The sequence below is a fragment of the Pecten maximus genome, unplaced genomic scaffold (genome assembly GCF_902652985.1).
Source record: "Pecten maximus unplaced genomic scaffold, xPecMax1.1, whole genome shotgun sequence".
NCBI lineage: Eukaryota > Metazoa > Mollusca > Bivalvia > Pectinida > Pectinidae > Pecten > Pecten maximus.
The window spans coordinates 534-19,957 of NW_022982401.1; the positions used below are offsets into that span (position 1 = coordinate 534).

At 37.9% G+C, this 19,424-nt stretch overlaps 1 protein-coding gene and 1 non-coding gene across 2 annotated transcripts; both read right to left on the bottom strand.

Moving 5' to 3' along the window:
• Positions 1-386: 386 nt before the first annotated feature.
• LOC117320469 (poly [ADP-ribose] polymerase 1-like) lies at positions 387-18,492 on the bottom strand (the record flags this gene model as incomplete). Its single annotated transcript, XM_033875063.1, is given in 12 exon segments — positions 387-612; positions 3,315-3,447; positions 5,788-5,865; positions 8,094-8,181; positions 8,465-8,610; positions 10,321-10,478; positions 11,140-11,238; positions 12,340-12,459; positions 15,134-15,216; positions 15,336-15,452; positions 17,018-17,102; positions 18,418-18,492. Coding segments are annotated over 12 exon segments (1,393 nt in total), but the record flags the coding sequence as incomplete, so codon positions are not given.
• Positions 5,959-6,089, bottom strand: LOC117320470. The gene has a single exon (XR_004531046.1).
• Positions 18,493-19,424: the final 932 nt, after the last annotated feature.

The window sequence follows — 19,424 nt, forward strand, 5'->3', positions numbered from 1 at the left end:
TTAATCAGTACATTTGGATGACTGTAAATTTAAGCCACGTAACCACCGTTGCTAAAATTGGTGAACCAATAAGACAGAATGTTTTAGGTACTTACCTGACCATAATCAATAAGACAGAATGTTTTAGGTACTTACCTGACTAATCAATAAGACAGAATGTTTAAGGTACTTACCTGACCATAATCAATAAGACAGAATGTTTTAGGTACTTACCTGACCGTAATCAATAAGACAGAATGTTTTAGGTACTTACCTGACCGTAATCAATAAGACAGAATGTTTTAGGTACTTACCTGACCGTAATCAATAAGACAGAATGTTTTAGGTACTTACCTGACCGTAATCAATAAGACAGAATGTTTTAGGTACTTACCTGACCGTAATCAATAAGACAGAATGTTTTAGGTACTTACCTGACCGTAATCAATCTCCAGAGGGTAGAATTTGTTGGCCTGTTTGACGAAGTTTTTCCTGTCAGCCCAAGAATTGCCGGTTTTTTCCATATATAGGGCTTCCATGGATCTTATGACACTTACTCGAGAATCACATCGTTCAATCTTATTGCTGCCTATAGTTGTCCCCACTCTTCCCCATGATCGGAACAACCACCATCTAGAAGGAACAGTTAGCACCATTTATGTATAATTCTTCACTTTTGAAAAAACACAGCATTTGGTTTTAATTTGGGCTGATTAATTTTTATGTTGAACTCACATTAAGGGGATACAACACAGGAAATAAAGAACTAATTGTCATGAAAATTGACTCAAGTCATTTTTGTGCCACCTTTTTTGCATATCTATTTCACCAAAATTTGGAAATTTGATTTTTTTTTTCAAAAACACATCTTGCCATGAATGAAATCGTATAACCTTTCTAACAATGATAGATCATTGAAGAATAAAAACATTACCTTACCATGAAAATAACAAGAGGCCCAGGGGCCTTAACGGTCATCTGACTTTTAATTAAAACCCTTATATTATTGTAGTATGCATTCTCTGTAGCAAGTATATAGTGGCACTGTTGGCCATGGTGGCCATCTTGGATATCTGACCGACCCAATAAATAATAACACTTGGTCTGGACCATCTAAGGATCATTTCTGGTAAGTAAGAGCTGAATCCCACCGGTGGAATTTGAGAAGAAGTTTGAAATAGGTGTTGTTCAGGAAAACCATGATTGCGCAATCATGTTACAAAATGGCCGCCATTGCTGCCATTTCAAAGTTTTTACAAGGCCGAAAAAATAACAACACTTTGTTGGCACTCCTTCCTTAACATTCTCACCAATTTCGAGCTCAATGGCACCAGTGGAACTGGAGAAGAAGTTTAAAATGTGTTTTTTAAGATGGCGGATATGGTGGCCATCTTGCATTTCAGACCAATCTAAAAAATAACAACACTTGGTCGGGATCATCTCAGGAACATTTCAGGCAAGTTTCAGCCCAACAGCACTGGTGGAACTTGAGAAGAAGTTTAAAATGTGTTTTTGAAGATGGTGGTTATGGTGGCCATCTTGGATTTCGGACCGACCCGAAAAATAACATCACTTGGTCGGGATCATATCAGGATCATTTCAGGCAATTTTCAGCTCAAAAGCACTGGTGGAACCGGAGAAGAAGTTTAAAATGTGTTTTCAAAATGGCGGCTATGGGGGCCATCTTGGATTTCGGACCAACCCGAAAAATAACAACACTTGGTCGGGATCATATCAGGATCATTTAAGGCAAGTTTCAGCTCAATAGCACTGGTGGAACTTGAGAAGAAGTTTAAAATGTGTTTTTCAAGATGGCGGCTATGGCGGCCATCTTGGATTTCGGACCGACCCGAAAAATAACAACACTTCGTCGGGATCATCTCAGGATCATTTCAGGCAAGTTTCAGCTCAAAAGCACTGGTGGAACTTGAGAAGAAGTTTAAAATGTGTTTTTCAAGATGGCGGCTATGGCGGCCATCTTGGATTTTGGACCGACCCGAAAAATAACAACACTTGGTCGGGATCATATCAGGATCATTTCAGGCAAGTTTCAGCTCAATAGCACTGGTGGAACTTGAGAAGAAGTTTAAAATGTGTTTTTCAAGATGGCGGCTATGGCGGCCATCTTGGATTTCGGACCAACCCGAAAAATAACAACACTTGGTCAGGATCATCTCAGGATCATTTCAGGCAAGTTTCAGCTCAAAAGCACTGGTGGAACTTGAGAAGAAGTTTAAAATGTGTTTTTCAAGATGGCGGCTATGGCGGCCATCTTGGATTTCGGACCGACCCGAAAAATAACAACACTTGGTCGGGATCATCTCAGGATCATTTCTGGCAAGTTTCAGCCCAACAGCACTGGTGGAACTTGAGAAGAAGTTTAAAATGTGTTTTCAAAATGGCAGCTATGGCGGCCATCTTGGATTTCGGACTGACCCGAAAAATAACAACACTTGGTCAGGACCATCTCAGGATCATTTCAGGCAAGTTTCAGCTTAATCCCACTGGTGGAACTTGAGAAGAAGATTGAAATGTGAAAAGTTTACGCACGGCGCACGGCGCACGACGACGGACGAAGCATGATGACTATAGGTCATCCTGACCCTTCGGGTCAGATGACCTAAAAACAGTGCAGCACATAACTGACATTTATCTTTTTATCACATACAAAAGTATCTCCCCTTTTTAATTCATAACATTGTTCAGTCATTTCCCTGGTGTCACAGACCAACATGGCTTCTGATTACATTAGCATATGTAACAGTGCTCACAGGAAGGATAATCTTCAAAACTGTACTCAAACGTAGGTCTGATGTTCAATTGTAATTCTTTTTCTCGGGAGGTAGCATTTTATGAGTGGTTCATATCCCATTATTGAATTCTTCCTGTACTCAGTGTTCTTTCCAGATTCTGTACCGGAAATAGTTATTAGGCTTGCCCCCAGAAGTTTCAACAAAATGGCAGACTCCATGTGCATTTTTGGTGTGATTTTTTTTCATTTAGAAACACATGTACAAAGCTTAGTATTATCTTTGTGTACATTATTGAGAAATATTTATCTAAATTGATTAGATTTAGATGTTGTATCAACCACTATTCATCATCCAAGAGAGTGAAATCTTGAGTGAAAATGAAGCAAGCCACCATTATGATATTGTTTACATTACTCTGATGGAAAAAAAAAAGAATTTACCAAACAAAATATTCATTTCGAAAATATTGATGCATTGTATTGAAATATGTGTTTGGTGCTAGTAGCTAATACAGATAATTATTAATAAATGATTTTCTTTTTAAGTCAAATTTCTAGATATAAATGAAAAAGATATATCTACCTTCCACCATTATCATGCTCCAGGGCTTGTATTTTGTAGAAAGAGTTAGTTCCCTTTACAACATCTACCATCCCCAAGACAGCATTGTATATGTTTCCTTTATCTTCCAAGATGTGTGCTGAACTCTCCAAGCCTACAAGTATATATATATATACATACAGTACAGGATACAGTCTAATACATACAGTACAGGATACAGTCTAATACAAACAGTACAGGATACAGTCTAATACACGCAGTACAGGATACAGTCTAATATACACAGTACAGGATACGGTCTAATACATACAGTACAGGATACAGTCTAATACACACAGTACAGGATACAGTCTAATACACACAGTACAGGATACAGTCTAATACACACAGTACAGGATACAGTCTAATACACACAGTACAGGATACGGTCTAATACACACAGTACAGGATACGGTCTAATACACACAGTACAGGATACGGTCTAATACACACAGTACAGGATACAGTCTAATACACACAGTACAGGGTACAGTCTAATACACACACTACAGGATACAGTCTAATACACACACTACAGGATACAGTCTAATACACACAGTACAGGATACAGTCTAATACACACAGTACAGGATACAGTCTAATACACACAGTACAGGATACAGTCTAATACACACAGTACAGGGTACAGTCTAATACACACAGTACAGGATACAGTCTAATACACACACACAGTACAGGATACAGTCTAATACACACAGTACAGGGTACAGTCTAATACACACACTACAGGATACAGTCTAATACACACAGTACAGGATACAGTCTAATACACACAGTAGAGGATACAGTCTAATACACACAGTACAGGATACGGTCTGATACACACAGTACAGGATACAGTCTAATACACACAGTACATGATACAGTCTAATACACACAGTACAGGATACAGTCTAATACACACAGTACAGGATACAGTCTAATACACACAGTACAGGATACAGTCTAATACATACAGTACAGGATACAGTCTAATACACACAGTACAGGGTACAGTCTAATACAAACAGTACAGGATACAGTCTAAACACGCAGTACAGGATACAGTCTAATACACACAGTACAGGATACAGTCTAATACACACAGTACAGGATACAGTCTAATACACACAGTACAGGATACAGTCTAATACACACAGTACAGGATACAGTCTAATACACACAGTACAGGGTACAGTCTAATACACACAGTACAGGGTACAGTCTAATACACACAGTACAGGATACAGTCTAATACACACAGTACAGGATACGGTCTAATACACACAGTACAGGATACAGTCTAATACACACAGTACAGGATACAGTCTAATACACACAGTACAGGGTACAGTCTAATACAAACAGTACAGGATACAGTCTAATACACACAGTACAGGGTACAGTCTAATACACACAGTACAGGATACAGTCAAATACATAAAGTACAGGATACAGTCTAATACACACAGTACAGGATACAGTCTAATACACACAGTACAGGATACAGTCTAATACACACAGTACAGGATACAGTCTAATACACACAGTACAGGATACAGTCTAATACACACAGTACAGGATACAGTCTAATACACACAGTACAGGATACAGTCTAATACACACAGTACATGATACAGTCTAATACACACAGTACAGGATACAGTCTAATACACACAGTACAGGATACAGTCTAATACACACAGTACAGGATACAGTCTAATACACACACTGCAGGATACAGCCTATACTCCTACAATATATATCATTTCCTCAACTGTTCCACTAGACCCGACAGCCTATACTCCTACAATATATATCAATTCCTCAACTGTTCCACTAGACCCTGACAGCCTATACTCCTAAAATATAATATCCTTAGTTTCCTCAACTGTTCCACTAGACCCGACAGCCTATACTCCTACAATATATATCATTTCCTCAACTGTTCCACTAGACCCCACAGCCTATACTCCTACAATATATATCCTTTCCTCAACTGTTCCACTAGACCCGACAGCCTATACTCCTACAATATATATCATTTCCTCAACTGTTTCACTAGACCCGACAGCCTATACTCCTAAAGTATATATCATTTCCTCAACTGTTCCACTAGACCCGACAGCCTATACTCCTACAATATATATCATTTCCTCAACTGTTCCACTAGACCCGACAGCCTATACTCCTACAATATAATATCCTTTCCTCAACTGTTCCACTAGACCAGACAGCCTATACTCCTACAAAATATATCATTTCCTCAACTGTTTCACTAGACCCGACAGCCTATACTCCTACAATATATATCATTTCCTCAACTGTTTCACTAGACCCGACAGCCTATACTCCTACAATATATATCATTTCCTCAACTGTTCCACTGAACTTTAGATGAGATTGAACTTACTAAAAGACAACCTGTAAGTAAGTTATTATATACATGACTCACCTGAGTCAGGGTCTACAGCAGCCCCACCTTTCACAGTCATTTTCATTGTTTTTGGGACTCTTTTAGTATACATCTTCTCTGCAACACAATATTAAAGTATGTATATATTGAAGTATGTGAGAAAAGTATGTCTTACAGTGATTATTATTTTTCATTGTCTCACAAATTTAATGCTGTATGCCTCGTATCTGTCTGCAAGGTTTCCTCGATACATTGCAGTCATCAGAAGGCCATCTGCTCTAGGAAGTCTGAGTGACAGCTCAGTCAAGCATGACAGAGCTGTGTATCTGGAGTTACTTCCATAATCTAAATTCCTGGGCCCAGTTGTTCAAAAGGTGATTAGCTTAATCACTTGATAAGTGAAAATTTCATTTCTCATTTGTTGCAAAACCCGTGAGTATATCGTCTTTAAATTGTGCCAGTTGGAAGAGAATGAATAATTACAGAATTTCATAAAGTTTTGTCAAGTTAGTTCTACCAGAAATTATTATATCAGGATTTGAAAAATGCTGTTAAAATGTGATTAGCCTAATCACATTTTGAATAACTGGGCCCAGGACTTTATCACACATCTACATTTTGAACAACTGGGCCCAGGACTTAATCACACATCTACATTTTGAACAACTGGGCCCAGGACGTTATCACACATCTTAAATTTCAGAACTTTTTCACCAATGTTAAATCTCAGGGATTTATCACCTATCTGTTTAGGTCCTATAAACAGATTCATTCCCAATGAAAACAAAAAGGTGTTATTTTTCCTGATTTCCCACTTGAAAATTTCGAATCCAAATATCCAAATACAAATTATGTAGAAAGTAAAATATTCTTTCCGATTACTATGCTGAGTGTGTCGAGAAAATAAAAATATGCTATAAGCAGCACAGCTACCGTCGTCATTTGGCAGCAGAGAGCGGAACTAGGCAATGCGTAATTTATTGAGAGTTCTAAATAGTCATTTCAAAGTTTTATGTAATACAGCCATGGCACTAGGTGTTTACAAGCACTTGATAGGTCACGATTGAAAAGTAATCCCAGTGAACATCATATCGCACAATAGTAAATGTTACACCAAAATTAAACATTTTGAACAAGAACAAATTGATGATGTAAGCTTAAGAATTACTTGTAAATGTAAGAAATCTGAAAATGGGTGTTAACTATAAGCCAAACACCAATATTTCTGATCAGTGAAAATTCGAGCTAGCTATTCCCATTGCTGTATTGGAATTCTGCACACTCTGAATGGATATGTTTGCATTATTGTGAACTGTTTTCAACATCCTGCTCCCCATTCCAAGGAGGTTTATTCTTGGAGATCCCCCTGGCCAACAGCTATCTACCCCCCGGCCAACAGCTATCTACCCCCTGGCCAACAGCTATCTACCCACTGGCCAACAGCTATCTACCCCCCGGCCAACAGCTATCTACCCCCTGGCCAACAGCTATCTACCCACTGGCCAACAGCTATCTACCCCCCGGCCAACAGCTATCTACCCCCCGGCCAACAGCTATCTACCCCCTGGCCAACAGCTATCTACCCCCTGGCCAACAGCTATCTACCCCCTGGCCAACAGCTATCTTAAACATGATTTGTCAAACAGTCATATACAATGAAGAGAAGCCAAACAGTCCTAAAAATTATTGGTGATCACCTGAAGAGAAAGTTGGTGAATTCTATAAATCCGAGTCAATTCTTGACAATGACCCCCTCTTTTCTTGGTATTAAATGTTATATGAAACCCTAGACATTAGTTATAAATCATAACAACCATATTCAATTCAACGGTTTTAATGATATACTTTAAACAGTTAACAATGGATATTACTAGAAATCAATAATTTGGTTGGTCTTTATATAAAAGCAGACAAGTAATGATTACTATTACTTAGTTGTAACTAAAGTATTTGTCCAATTTCCCATTCTGTTGATCAATCTTTTTCCAATTTAACCCCAGGGTCTGTTTCCCAAAACCCCCTGATAAAGTCCTAAATTCTTTATAGGAACCAGAACCTATAACTTTTTGAGGTTCATAACCCTAAAATACAGTTTCTAATCACCCATACATAAAGCATTGTCCTTAAATTATTCACATTTTTTATATATAAGTAATTGGCATGAACAGGGGAATAAAATTAAATATTACTTCTGAGGCTTAAAAACATGAATTGGTGATCAGTGATGTATCAAAAATCTGTGAAAATGGAATGACAATGACATAATTGTAATAAATTGTTGGAAATTATGAAGCACCTAATATTAAACTGCAACTGATGACTTCACACAACTGGTGATTTCCTACCTGCAGCATCTTTGTATGCACCATAACTCTTGCCACTCTTCTTTCCACCACTCTTGCTTGAAGACGGTAAACTCACACGCAATGTCGGCTTAAATCCAGAATACAGTTATGACCAGAAAACTCGCATATACTGAATAACCATTTCAACATTTCTCTTTAGACTGTTCAATTTATCCACAACTTATCCCATGTTATCATTATTAGTAAGAATATTCCAGAAGCAGTAAAATAAAATATAATATTTACAAAGTATTCTCATTGTACTGTGTCTCAGCAGATATTTCAAAGAGTATATAAAGTAATTAAAATAATTCCTGAAGAACTGGAGCAAAGCATTGGAGTTTAGAGTATCAAACCAATATTGTACATACATCTGCACCCCAGGATGCTATAGAGTGAGTCTGTATCATAAGGAGTGCGCCACCTTTCTGTACACTGTCTAAAAATCCCTCATCCACAACATGAATGTCTGCCTTTTCAGCGTCTTTTATCACCTTGGACTTTTTATCTACCTCCTCTATAAATAAATAAGTAAACTTTACATAGACTTTTATCAATGCATTGTGTACAAATCTTGTCTACAGATCACCAAACCAAACAGAATTTTGATAAGTATTTTCTTCTTATTTTGATTAGTATTTTCTTCTTAAACTTTTGCACACAGAGCTACATGTTGCCATGTATTCATGTATCTATTTTTATCAAAATACTTGTAGTATCTGTTTTGTCACATTTTAATGGCTTCTTATCGTATGTAAAGAATCCTTTATAAAACTTCATGCCATTACTTTTACAACTGGTGCACTGTCCTCGCTATCACTTTTCCTAATTTGTCGTACCCAACAATTATTCTGGTCCGTCTTACACAACATTTACTTCGGTCCGTCCTACCCAACACTTACTCTGGTCCGTCCTACCCAACACTTACTCTGGTCCGTCCTACCCAACACTTACTTTGGTCCGTCCTACACAACACTTACTCTGGTCCGTCCTACCCAACACTTTCTCTGGTCCGTCCTACCTAACACTTACTTTGGTCCGTCCTACACAACACTTACTCTGGTCCGTCCTACACAACACTTACTCTGGTCCGTCCTACAAAACACCTACTCTGGTCCGTCCTACACAACACCTACTCTGGTCCGTCCTACACAACACTTACTCTGGTCCGTCCTACACAACACCTACTCTGGTCCGTCCTACACAACACCTACTCTGGTCCGTCCTACACAACACTTACTCTGGTCCGTCCTACAAAACACTTACTCTGGTCCGTCCTACAAAACACCTACTCTGGTCCGTCCTACACAACACCTACTCTGGTCCGTCCTACACAACACCTACTCTGGTCCGTCCTACACAACACTTACTCTGGTCCGTCCTACCTAACACTTACTTTGGTCCGTCCTACACAACACTTACTCTGGTCCGTCCTACACAACACTTACTCTGGTCCGTCCTACACAACACCTACTCTGGTCCGTCCTACACAACACCTACTCTGGTCCGTCCTACACAACACCTACTCTTGTCCGTCCTACACAACACTTACTCTGGTCCGTCCTACACAACACTTACTCTGGTCCGTCCTACACAACACCTACTCTGGTCCGTCCTACCAACACTTACTCTGGTCCGTCCTACACAACACTTACTCTGGTCCGTCCTACCCAACACTTACTCTGGTCCGTCCTACACAACACCTACTCTGGTCCGTCCTACCCAACACCTACTCTGGTCCGTCCTACACAACACCTACTCTGGTCCGTCCTACACAACACTTACTCTGGTCCGTCCTACACAACACTTACTCTGGTCCGTCCTACACAACACCTACTCTGGTCCGTCCTACCCAACACTTACTCTGGTCCGTCCTACACAACACCTACTCTGGTCCGTCCTACCCAACACTTACTCTGGTCCGTCCTACACAACACTTACTCTGGTTCGTCCTACACAACACTTACTCTGGTCCGTCCTACACAACACTTACTCTGGTCCGTCCTACCCAACACTTACTCTGGTCCGTCCTACACAACACCTACTCTGGTCCGTCCTACCCAACACTTACTCTGGTCCGTCCTACACAACACTTACTCTGGTTCGTCCTACACAACACCTACTCTGGTTCGTCCTACACAACACCTACTCTGGTCCGTCCTACCCAACACTTACTCTGGTCCGTCCTACACAACACTTACTCTGGTCCGTCCTACACAACACTTACTCTTTGTGGAAATACAAGCTGCAACATCAGACGCCATTTTGTTAACAATGAATCCTCCAAGCTTGGTGATCTCTCGACTGATTTCCTCCTTAGGTTTTTCTGTTTTCCCCAAGACAAACTTCATTCCCTCCAATGACTGAGATGATGAGGAGGATGGCCTACAGCAGCAACAACAACAAAGTTTGTTTTATTACTTGGCAAGTCATTATCTTCCTTAATGTCTGTGAATTTTAGCGAGTTAGATCATAATTTTTAATGAACACATCCATCATAGCAACATACATATCACTGATGATTATGAACAAGTTACGAGGGCTGACTGATAAGTTGTGAGCCTCGTATTGAAGGAGGTACTCAAGGATATTCTGTTTAAGTCCTACTATTCTCTGACTATATAGGGCCGTGTACCCAAGGACTAGTCTCATTTGATTAGTTTATATCGACGAAGTAGCACTTTAAAGTAAACAAGACAAGCGGCTTTTGCAAAATGGACAAAATCAGTTCGGGTTAGTGTTAGGATGAAAGAGTCATTCACAATTGTGGCTTTAAATTGATTGATCTCGCTCTATCAGACTTTACATGTATTTCCAAACCTGAAAACAGCTATTTTAGACACCCTTACCCTAACCCTAATATGCAGTCGATGACAGAAAAGGAGTTCTATAAAAGTGGCATGAGGCCCGGAAACACTGCTGGCAAAAGTGTAGATACTGAAGGGGATTATGGTGAAAAATAATACAAAATTTCCGGCAAAATTCAAATCCTTCAATGTGAGGCTCACAACTTATCAATCAGCCCTCATATAATGTCTTTACTAACCCAGCTCCTGAATCCACTGTGTCCAATGAGCCATCTAGAGAGCTTACCACCGCAGCAGAACTAAATGCTCGTTCTCTTTTTTGAAACTTGAAATTTTTTCTGAAAAAGAAATTTCATTATAAAAAAATACATTCAGACCTTTTAAAAGACTTTACTTAAGAAAATTCTTAGTTTACAAAAAGACTTAACTTTAGAAATCTTAAGATGTATACAATTCAACTAATTAGTGTAATGCACTTATATTATGATAAAATAATTTAAGAGATCTAATCAATGGAAATGAACACTTTACATTTAGTATTACAATGTCTAATTTAGTATTACAATGTCTAATTTAGTATTACAATGTCTAAGTATTACAATGTCTAATTTAGTATTACAATGTCTAATTTAGTATTACAATGTCTAATTTAGTATTACAATGTCTAATTTAGTATTACAATGTCTAAGTAATTATCTTCCCTCCATTTGATTATTCACATGGTTTATTTTCTATTTTCAAATACAAAGATCTCTACAGAATTGACGTCATTACACGTCATTCTTCCACTTTTAAATTGTCTGTGAATTCTATAATGCCTTAATCCTCAGTGTCCAACTGATAAATTCACTGAACATCAGCTATCATGCGCTGTGTAAAATTGGCTCAAGTCTTGGTGAAAGGAATGTAAAACAACAAGGACTGTTTCATTGTTTAGTCAACTGCCATCCTTGTTTCTACAGGAAACAGGTCCTAACCGGTATTGTGGATAGTGATATACTCACTTTATATTGAAAACAAGTGCATCTTTTGGTATCTCAATTAGACATGATATCCTGCCACCATTTTCTTGATCATAACCAAACTTAAAAAATTATCATGATTATCAATACATTAATTTCTAATGAGAAGCATCTTCGTGTGAAACATGCCAGTTGGTTCATTTTGTCTTCAGTTTTTAAGTCAACCAAATCTTTCAACACATCATGGTGTTGACTTCCTGACCACGGCTCTTGAAAACCTATACCCTTATGCTTGGTCACCATTTTAACAGTAATAGTTATGTCAAGTATTAACAAGCTTGCGGTCATGCTAGTGTTTGTATAATGCTTGATGTTACAAGAACAACTTAAGGGGGATAACTCTTGAATGGATACTGTTACAATAGAGCCCTCTGTCGGTGTTGGCTAGCAGAAGTTACAATTTAGATATGTACTTACAGGAAAGGCACGTCATAGTAATCCTTTGGAACTTTGAAGTTCTTTCGTTTGGGCGTCTTTGTGATATACATACATTTGGTCCATTCCGTCATGTTTCCTGTACATTTGTACCCAACAGCACTGTGAAATAGCAAATCATTGTTAGTACTGAAGATAAGCAATAAACAAGAGGCCCATGGGGCCTGTATCGCTCACCTGGTTGGATTTGACCAAATGTCAAAATAATGTTCATGTTCAATTCCTTTTGTTTGTTAACCTCAAACAATGCTATATATGATTATAGTGTGGGGATCCCAACTGCTTTAATGAAATAATGAAGTCCAGACTCTCTGAGTTTACAACATGCATTTATAACTTTATGACTAGTAGCGATTTAAAGGAATTACCTCTATTTCCCCTATGGGGCCCCGCTCCTTTGGCCCCTTTGACCCCTCGGGGGTCAGAGTCATCATTTATGCAAAATCTGTTCCCTTCCCACAAGAATGTTTCTGACCAAATTGGGTTCAAATCCATTCATAACTTTATGACTAGTAGCGATTTGAAGGAATTACCTCTATTTCCCTATTAGGCCCAGCCCCTTTGGCCCCTTGGGGGTCAGAGTCCCCATTTATGCAAAAGCTGTTCCCCTTCCCCCAATGATGTTTCTGACCAAATTGGGTTCAAATCCTTTCATAACTTTATGACTAGTAGCGATTTGAAGGAATTACCTCTATTTCCCTATTAGGCCCCGCCCCTTTGGCCCCTTGGGGGTCAGAGTCCCCATTTATGCAAAAGCTGTTCCCCTTCCCCCAATGATGTTTCTGACCAAATTGGGTTCAAATCCTTTCATAACTTTATGACTAGTAGCGATTTGAAGGAATTACCTCTATTTCCCTATTAGGCCCCGCCCCTTTGGCCCCTCAGGGATCAGAGTCACCATTTATGCAAAATCTGTTCCCCATCACATAAGAATGTTTCTGACCAAATTGGGTTCAAATCCATTCATAACTTTATGACTAGTAGCGATTTAAAGGAATTACCTCTATTTCCCCTATTGGGCCCCGCCCCTTTGACCCCTCGGGGGTTAGAGTCATCATTTATGCAAAATCTGTTCCCCTTCCCCCAATGATGTTTCTGACCAAATTGGGTTCAAATCCTTTCATAACTTTATGACTAGTAGCGATTTGAAGGAATTACCTCTATTTCCCTATTAGGCCCCGCCCCTTTGGCCCCTCAGGGATCAGAGTCATCATTTATGCAAAATCTGTTCCCCTTCCCCCAATGATGTTTCTGACCAAATTGGGTTCAAATCTTTTCATAACTTTATGACTAGTAGCGATTTAAAGGAATTACCTCTATTTCCCCTATTGGGCCCCGCCCCTTTGACCCCTCGGGGGTTAGAGTTATCATTTATGCAAAATCTGTTCCCCATCACATAAGAATGTTTCTGACCAAATTGGGTTCAAATCCATTCATAACTTTATGACTAGTAGCGATTTGAAGGAATTACCTCTATTTCCCTATTAGGCCCCACCCCTTTGGCCCCTTGGGGGTCAGAGTCACCATTTATGCAAAATCTGTTCCCCTTCCCTCAATGATGTTTCTGACCAAATTGGGTTCAAATTCTTTCATAACTTTATGACTAGTAGCGATTTGAAGGAATTACCTCTATTTCCCCATTAGGCCCCGCCCCTTTGGCCCCCTGGGGGTCAGAGTCACCATTTATGCAAAATCTGTTCCCCTTCCCCAAAGGATGTTTCTGACCAAATTGGGTTCAAATCCATTCATAACTTTATGACAAGTAGCGATTTAAGGGAATTGCCTCAATTTCCTCTATTGGGCCCCTCCCCTCAGGCCCCTTGGGGGTCAGAGTCACCATTTATGCAAAATCTGATCCCCATCCGCCAAGGATGTTTTTGACCAAATTTGGTCAAAATCCAATAAGAACTTGATGACTAGTAGCGATTTGAAGCAAATGTTGACGGACGGACGCCGGACGCCGGACGCCGCACCATGGCATAAGCTCACCGGACCTTCGGTCCATGTGAGCTAAAAAACATGTTTTTAACAGACAATATATTCCACATTGCTTATGCCCTTTTAACGCAAAGAATAGGAGTCACAGGTGACAGTATAGCATTGCAGCATTAGATATCTTCTCCAATTCTTCACTACAAGAAGCACTTCTACTTAAGTTTTCAAAGATAAAACCTTGGGACAGAACAATATACGACCATCAAATGCAATGAAGTGTAAGTTTTACCTTTAAATTAAAAAGATTTGTATCATCTTATCTCACTACCTATCATAACAGTTTGAGGAAAACAACTAATCAAGTCTCCAACTCACAACTTTATATCATGATCATAAAGCCTACCAATACTAGTTTTAAAGACATTGATAGAAAACTGTAGAAGGAGAATTCCAGACAAGATATAAGTACATATGTACTAGACATAAACAAAGGGTAATAATTTCTGCAAAAACAGTCAAATCAAAATTTTCTTGGGGAACTATAACTTAATATCATGACTATATTTCATTCTTATTGTGTAAAAACGTAAACTTAATTGTTATATCATCTTGTATGAATCAATCTTGTTGGCCCAAAAGGAAGCATGCAAGGGGTCTTAAGTGTGGGAGGAAACTGGAGTACCCAGTGTGTTACAAATGTGCTACCCGACCACCCTTCAATTACAATGGTATTGTAGGACAGATAGTGAAAGTCATCTGCTGTTTAGACCCACTATAAATCATACTTCTTAAAAAAACTTGTATACATGTCTCTTCTTTTTTCAAATTCATCCTAACTTACGAGTATACAAGTTGACCCTTCTTGCACTCAGGACACTTCTCAAGTGCTCCAAACACCATAGCATCTGTACAGGCATCTAGGAGCTACAATAATACAAAGTAAGATTTATTTTATAGGACAGGTGTGCACCTACAAATACAGGCTAATTTGTAAATTGGCAGAAGGCAGAAAACAAGTTTTTCTCAAAGAACAAAAAACTTACTCGACTTTCACCTGTGGGTAGCTCTTGACCATTTAGTTGTAACATTACTTTCATTGCATTGTTAGATACACTCTTGGTGAGGAGGTCTCTGTATTTCCAAATAAGCTGACTTTGTTCCTGCAAACATTAACAAAGAATTATTAAACATCAATATTGTTAGTTTTTTTTATTATATCACTAACCAACAGAAATTCAGAAACTTTTCCATTATGAATGAAACATTTCTGTATGTTTTTCCCCTCCTTATTTAATACATCTGCAGTGTACAAAAACAATCATATTGTGATGGATATTTTCTTGAAAATCCATCCTACACTAAAAGCAGATAAAACAGAAGGTTAAAGGGACATTCCTCGTTTAAAAACCAAAAGCGAGTTCTACAGATTTTTAAATAAAAGACGCTTACACTCATCTTTATGACTAATTGTGATGGAATAAATGTCATATTTGTACAGAAAACTGTAAAACTCTGCCGCTCTGTATCTGCATTTGAATATTCAGCCACGCCTCCTACGTATACGCTTCATTTATATTGTCACATCACGCCTACTATGCTTCATTTCTATATAGATCATGTGACACCGACAACCGTACACAGATCACAGCATAGCCAGTGATGTAGATGTATCGTTTTGGTGTGATGACAAACCCCAATTCTACCCCATTTTACCTTAATTACTTATGTTACGGTTAAATGCATAGCGAGTAAATGAGTTATAAAAAACATTAAAATATTACATAAACATTTTCTTACTCGTGCATAAAGTCGCATAAATATGAGCACCACAGGGCATAAACATGTGTGCCATGTTTACAAACCAATATATGTGCATGAATGTAACTGAAGGAAATGGCTAAAGATAAGACAAATGCACAGTATATTTGTAAAATCATTTATTGTGGTTTGATGAGGTAATAATGAGCTATACGATTTTTTATGACGTTCACTATTTGGTTGTGTCCTCATTTTCCCGCTGATTGACCCATAAGCTAAAAGCTACCTCGGTGAGCCGTATACACTATTTTCGTTTCTATTCATGAACTTGTCTCTGCATGCTCGTATTGATAGTCATTTGCGGCAATTAATTTTCACACATTGGGTCGAAGTGACATTTTCAAAAACTTACATCTCTAAGAACTTACTTTCGAGATGAAATTACAAACACCCAGTTTTGCGCGTGTATAATATGTATAATTGTATGTGGTGTGTGTTGTCACAATGTGCACAGGTGGGATTTAAGAATACTTCGCTTTGTAAACGAGATGAAATGTAAAATTATCTTAATAGTATAGTTAGGAGATATAAATGAGATGAATGCATGAACGTTGTGACTATATCCATATAATATTTAGATATATCTACCAGAGCCTATATCTGATGTAAAAAAAATAACTTTGGGTTATCTTTGGGCTTTGAGTGTTTTATCACTGTAAAGTTTATAACTTCTACGAGAGGGGAAAATACAAGATCCCCGTTTACTTTTGTTTTTATATCATAAATTCATTTCAACGACGGAATTTTAATGGAACAGTCATTAATAAATGTTGAGAATGACAAAATCATTCAGCAGTTTTACCTTTATCTTGGAAATTGCTATTACACATACAGTATCAAGCTTGCAGTAATACAATCAATGGACATAATGTCTTAATATTAATAATGATGATCGATTAACACCTACCCGGAGAATTTTTTCTTCTTCTGATTCTTCTTTCTTTGCCTTTTTGCCACCAGTATCTGCCTTTGCGTCTCCTTTTCGCTTCTTACTGTATCGTCAAAACAAGACAATGAACTTCAACAGTGATCATTTAAAGAAAATTTCAAACGTTTGAATATATCAAATAAAGACAAAACTAGATCACTGATATATGTCAGTAAATCTAGGTGTAAAAGTAACAGGAGATTACCTCTGATGTACATATCCTAACTAGGCTGTCATACTTACTGCCGTTGAACCCTGTCTGTGCATGATGAAAGTATAAAACTGTTGTGAACAGTATCAATAGTACATTATCCAATACAAATAAACTGTGACTTCAGAGGGTAAAACGTTTTCTCATTGGACAGTTTGCTTAAAGTAGACAGGGCTTCAAGGCCTTTCAAGGACACCAACTTGTTCTACACATATCTCCAGGGGTCGCCATGTAGGGAGAATTCCAACTTGCAGTATTTGCATAAATTACGATAAGTTGATAACTATGATGTGATGCAAAATAAAAACGATTGTTTATACAGATGGTTGAGTAGTCACCAGGGAGATTCTATCAGGTTAGAAGCTCATTTTAAACAAGTTAGACTAAGACGACATATATTTCTGACCACAACCTCATTTCGGCTTGAAATTCTAGTATGCATGCATGACAAGCTTTTTGTAAACAACACCTTGGACCTTCAATGCTAGATGTGATCATAGGGAATTTGTGCCAAGTTTCTAAGGATGTGATTATTAATTGAAATTACATAACAGCCCTGCATGGCTACAAGGTAAACCGCAACTTCACTTGAACGATGACACCAATGCCGATAAAGATTTGCCTACTTCATGCAGGTACAGCCAATCACTGCCACCGTAACATGAGCAGGATGCAGAATACCGTTTGTGTCGTACATTCAATACAATCAATACTCATCAAGGTAGTGAAGGACTTTCACCATCCACAGACAGGGTTCAAAGGCAGTTCATTTGTACTTTATAAAATTGAAATTGATATAGCGCATGTAAATAAATAACATAAATATACTATGACAAAGAGAATAATATGTAGGTTAACAGCATATAAGAAGATTAAATTCTTCATAGGATATTTAAATTTTGAATTTTTTTCAAATGCAAGGTTTTTAAGGACAAGGTTTTGTCAACCCATTACAATGCAGAATATAAATAGGATCACTAGGTTTAATACTGACACTGACTAGTAGTGATTTGTTTATCCAATATTAATAACCAAAGTGTTAATGTAAAACACTTTGTTAAAAATAGTTCTAAGCTGAATTTCAAATATATTTAATAAAGGAGATCCAAGAACAAGAAGACCTCGAAACAATCTATACAACTATTCTACAACATAGTTACCCGCTCACCTTTTTTCACCTTTTCCCAGTTTTGTTAACAATTCCTGCTGGTCTTCCTTTTTTAATCGATTAAAACCTTTAATTCTACAAAAAAGGAAAGAACATTTCTATGAAACTAAACACTAGAAAATATCACTAATAATAACAATTCTGCAAATTACATTCCCTAATCAAATGTGTTATTGCCACGGACAATTTTAAGCAATTATAGAGAGAGAGTTGTACGTTTTGGAAACTATACAAAGGCTTGCGTGACAGATTACTACGACCCGATGACAGGAGATTTCCTCCAAATTTGCGGACCATGATGTGGAGTGTACACCAGCATCATCAAAAAGATGGCCGACAATTTTGATACAGTCAAGATATATCTTTATGATGTTTTGATAATATATAAATTAACATGAGAGATGATGTTGTGTCATCTACCATCTTTTTCTTGAAAACAAATCATTCAAATATATATGCTCAGGATGGATATTCCAGAAGTATACATAAGAAATTATTAAAAGGAAACAGATTTATATAAGTTGATACAACTTGTTTGTAGATCCTATTATTGTGTACTGTACGGTATGTTGTTATGAACTTGTTGAATTCTGAATGAAAAAAGTTTTATCAAATTATTAAAAGCTAGAACTGGCAAGTGTTCGTATACATGCACAGATACTCAAATTTTATTCCGAATAAAGAACACATTCACCTAGAAAAAAAACAAATGAAGGTAAACCACCACTACACACAGAGGAGTATACTGTAGAACATTGTACAGAAAAGCTATTAAGGGACAGACTCAAAGGTTTGAGTGGAATTGCCCCTCAGTGTCCAAATACAATTGGCTCACAAGATGTAAATGTGACAATGTGGTGGAACATGTGTTAAATGGAATAACTATATTAAAGAGGGTGTTGTCATTTACAAGAAAATAAGACAGACATGCTTGTGTTTAAGAATGGATGTCCCCTACCAGCCGCCACTAAAAAATAGTTTAAAAATATGAGGAAACGTTTTTTTTT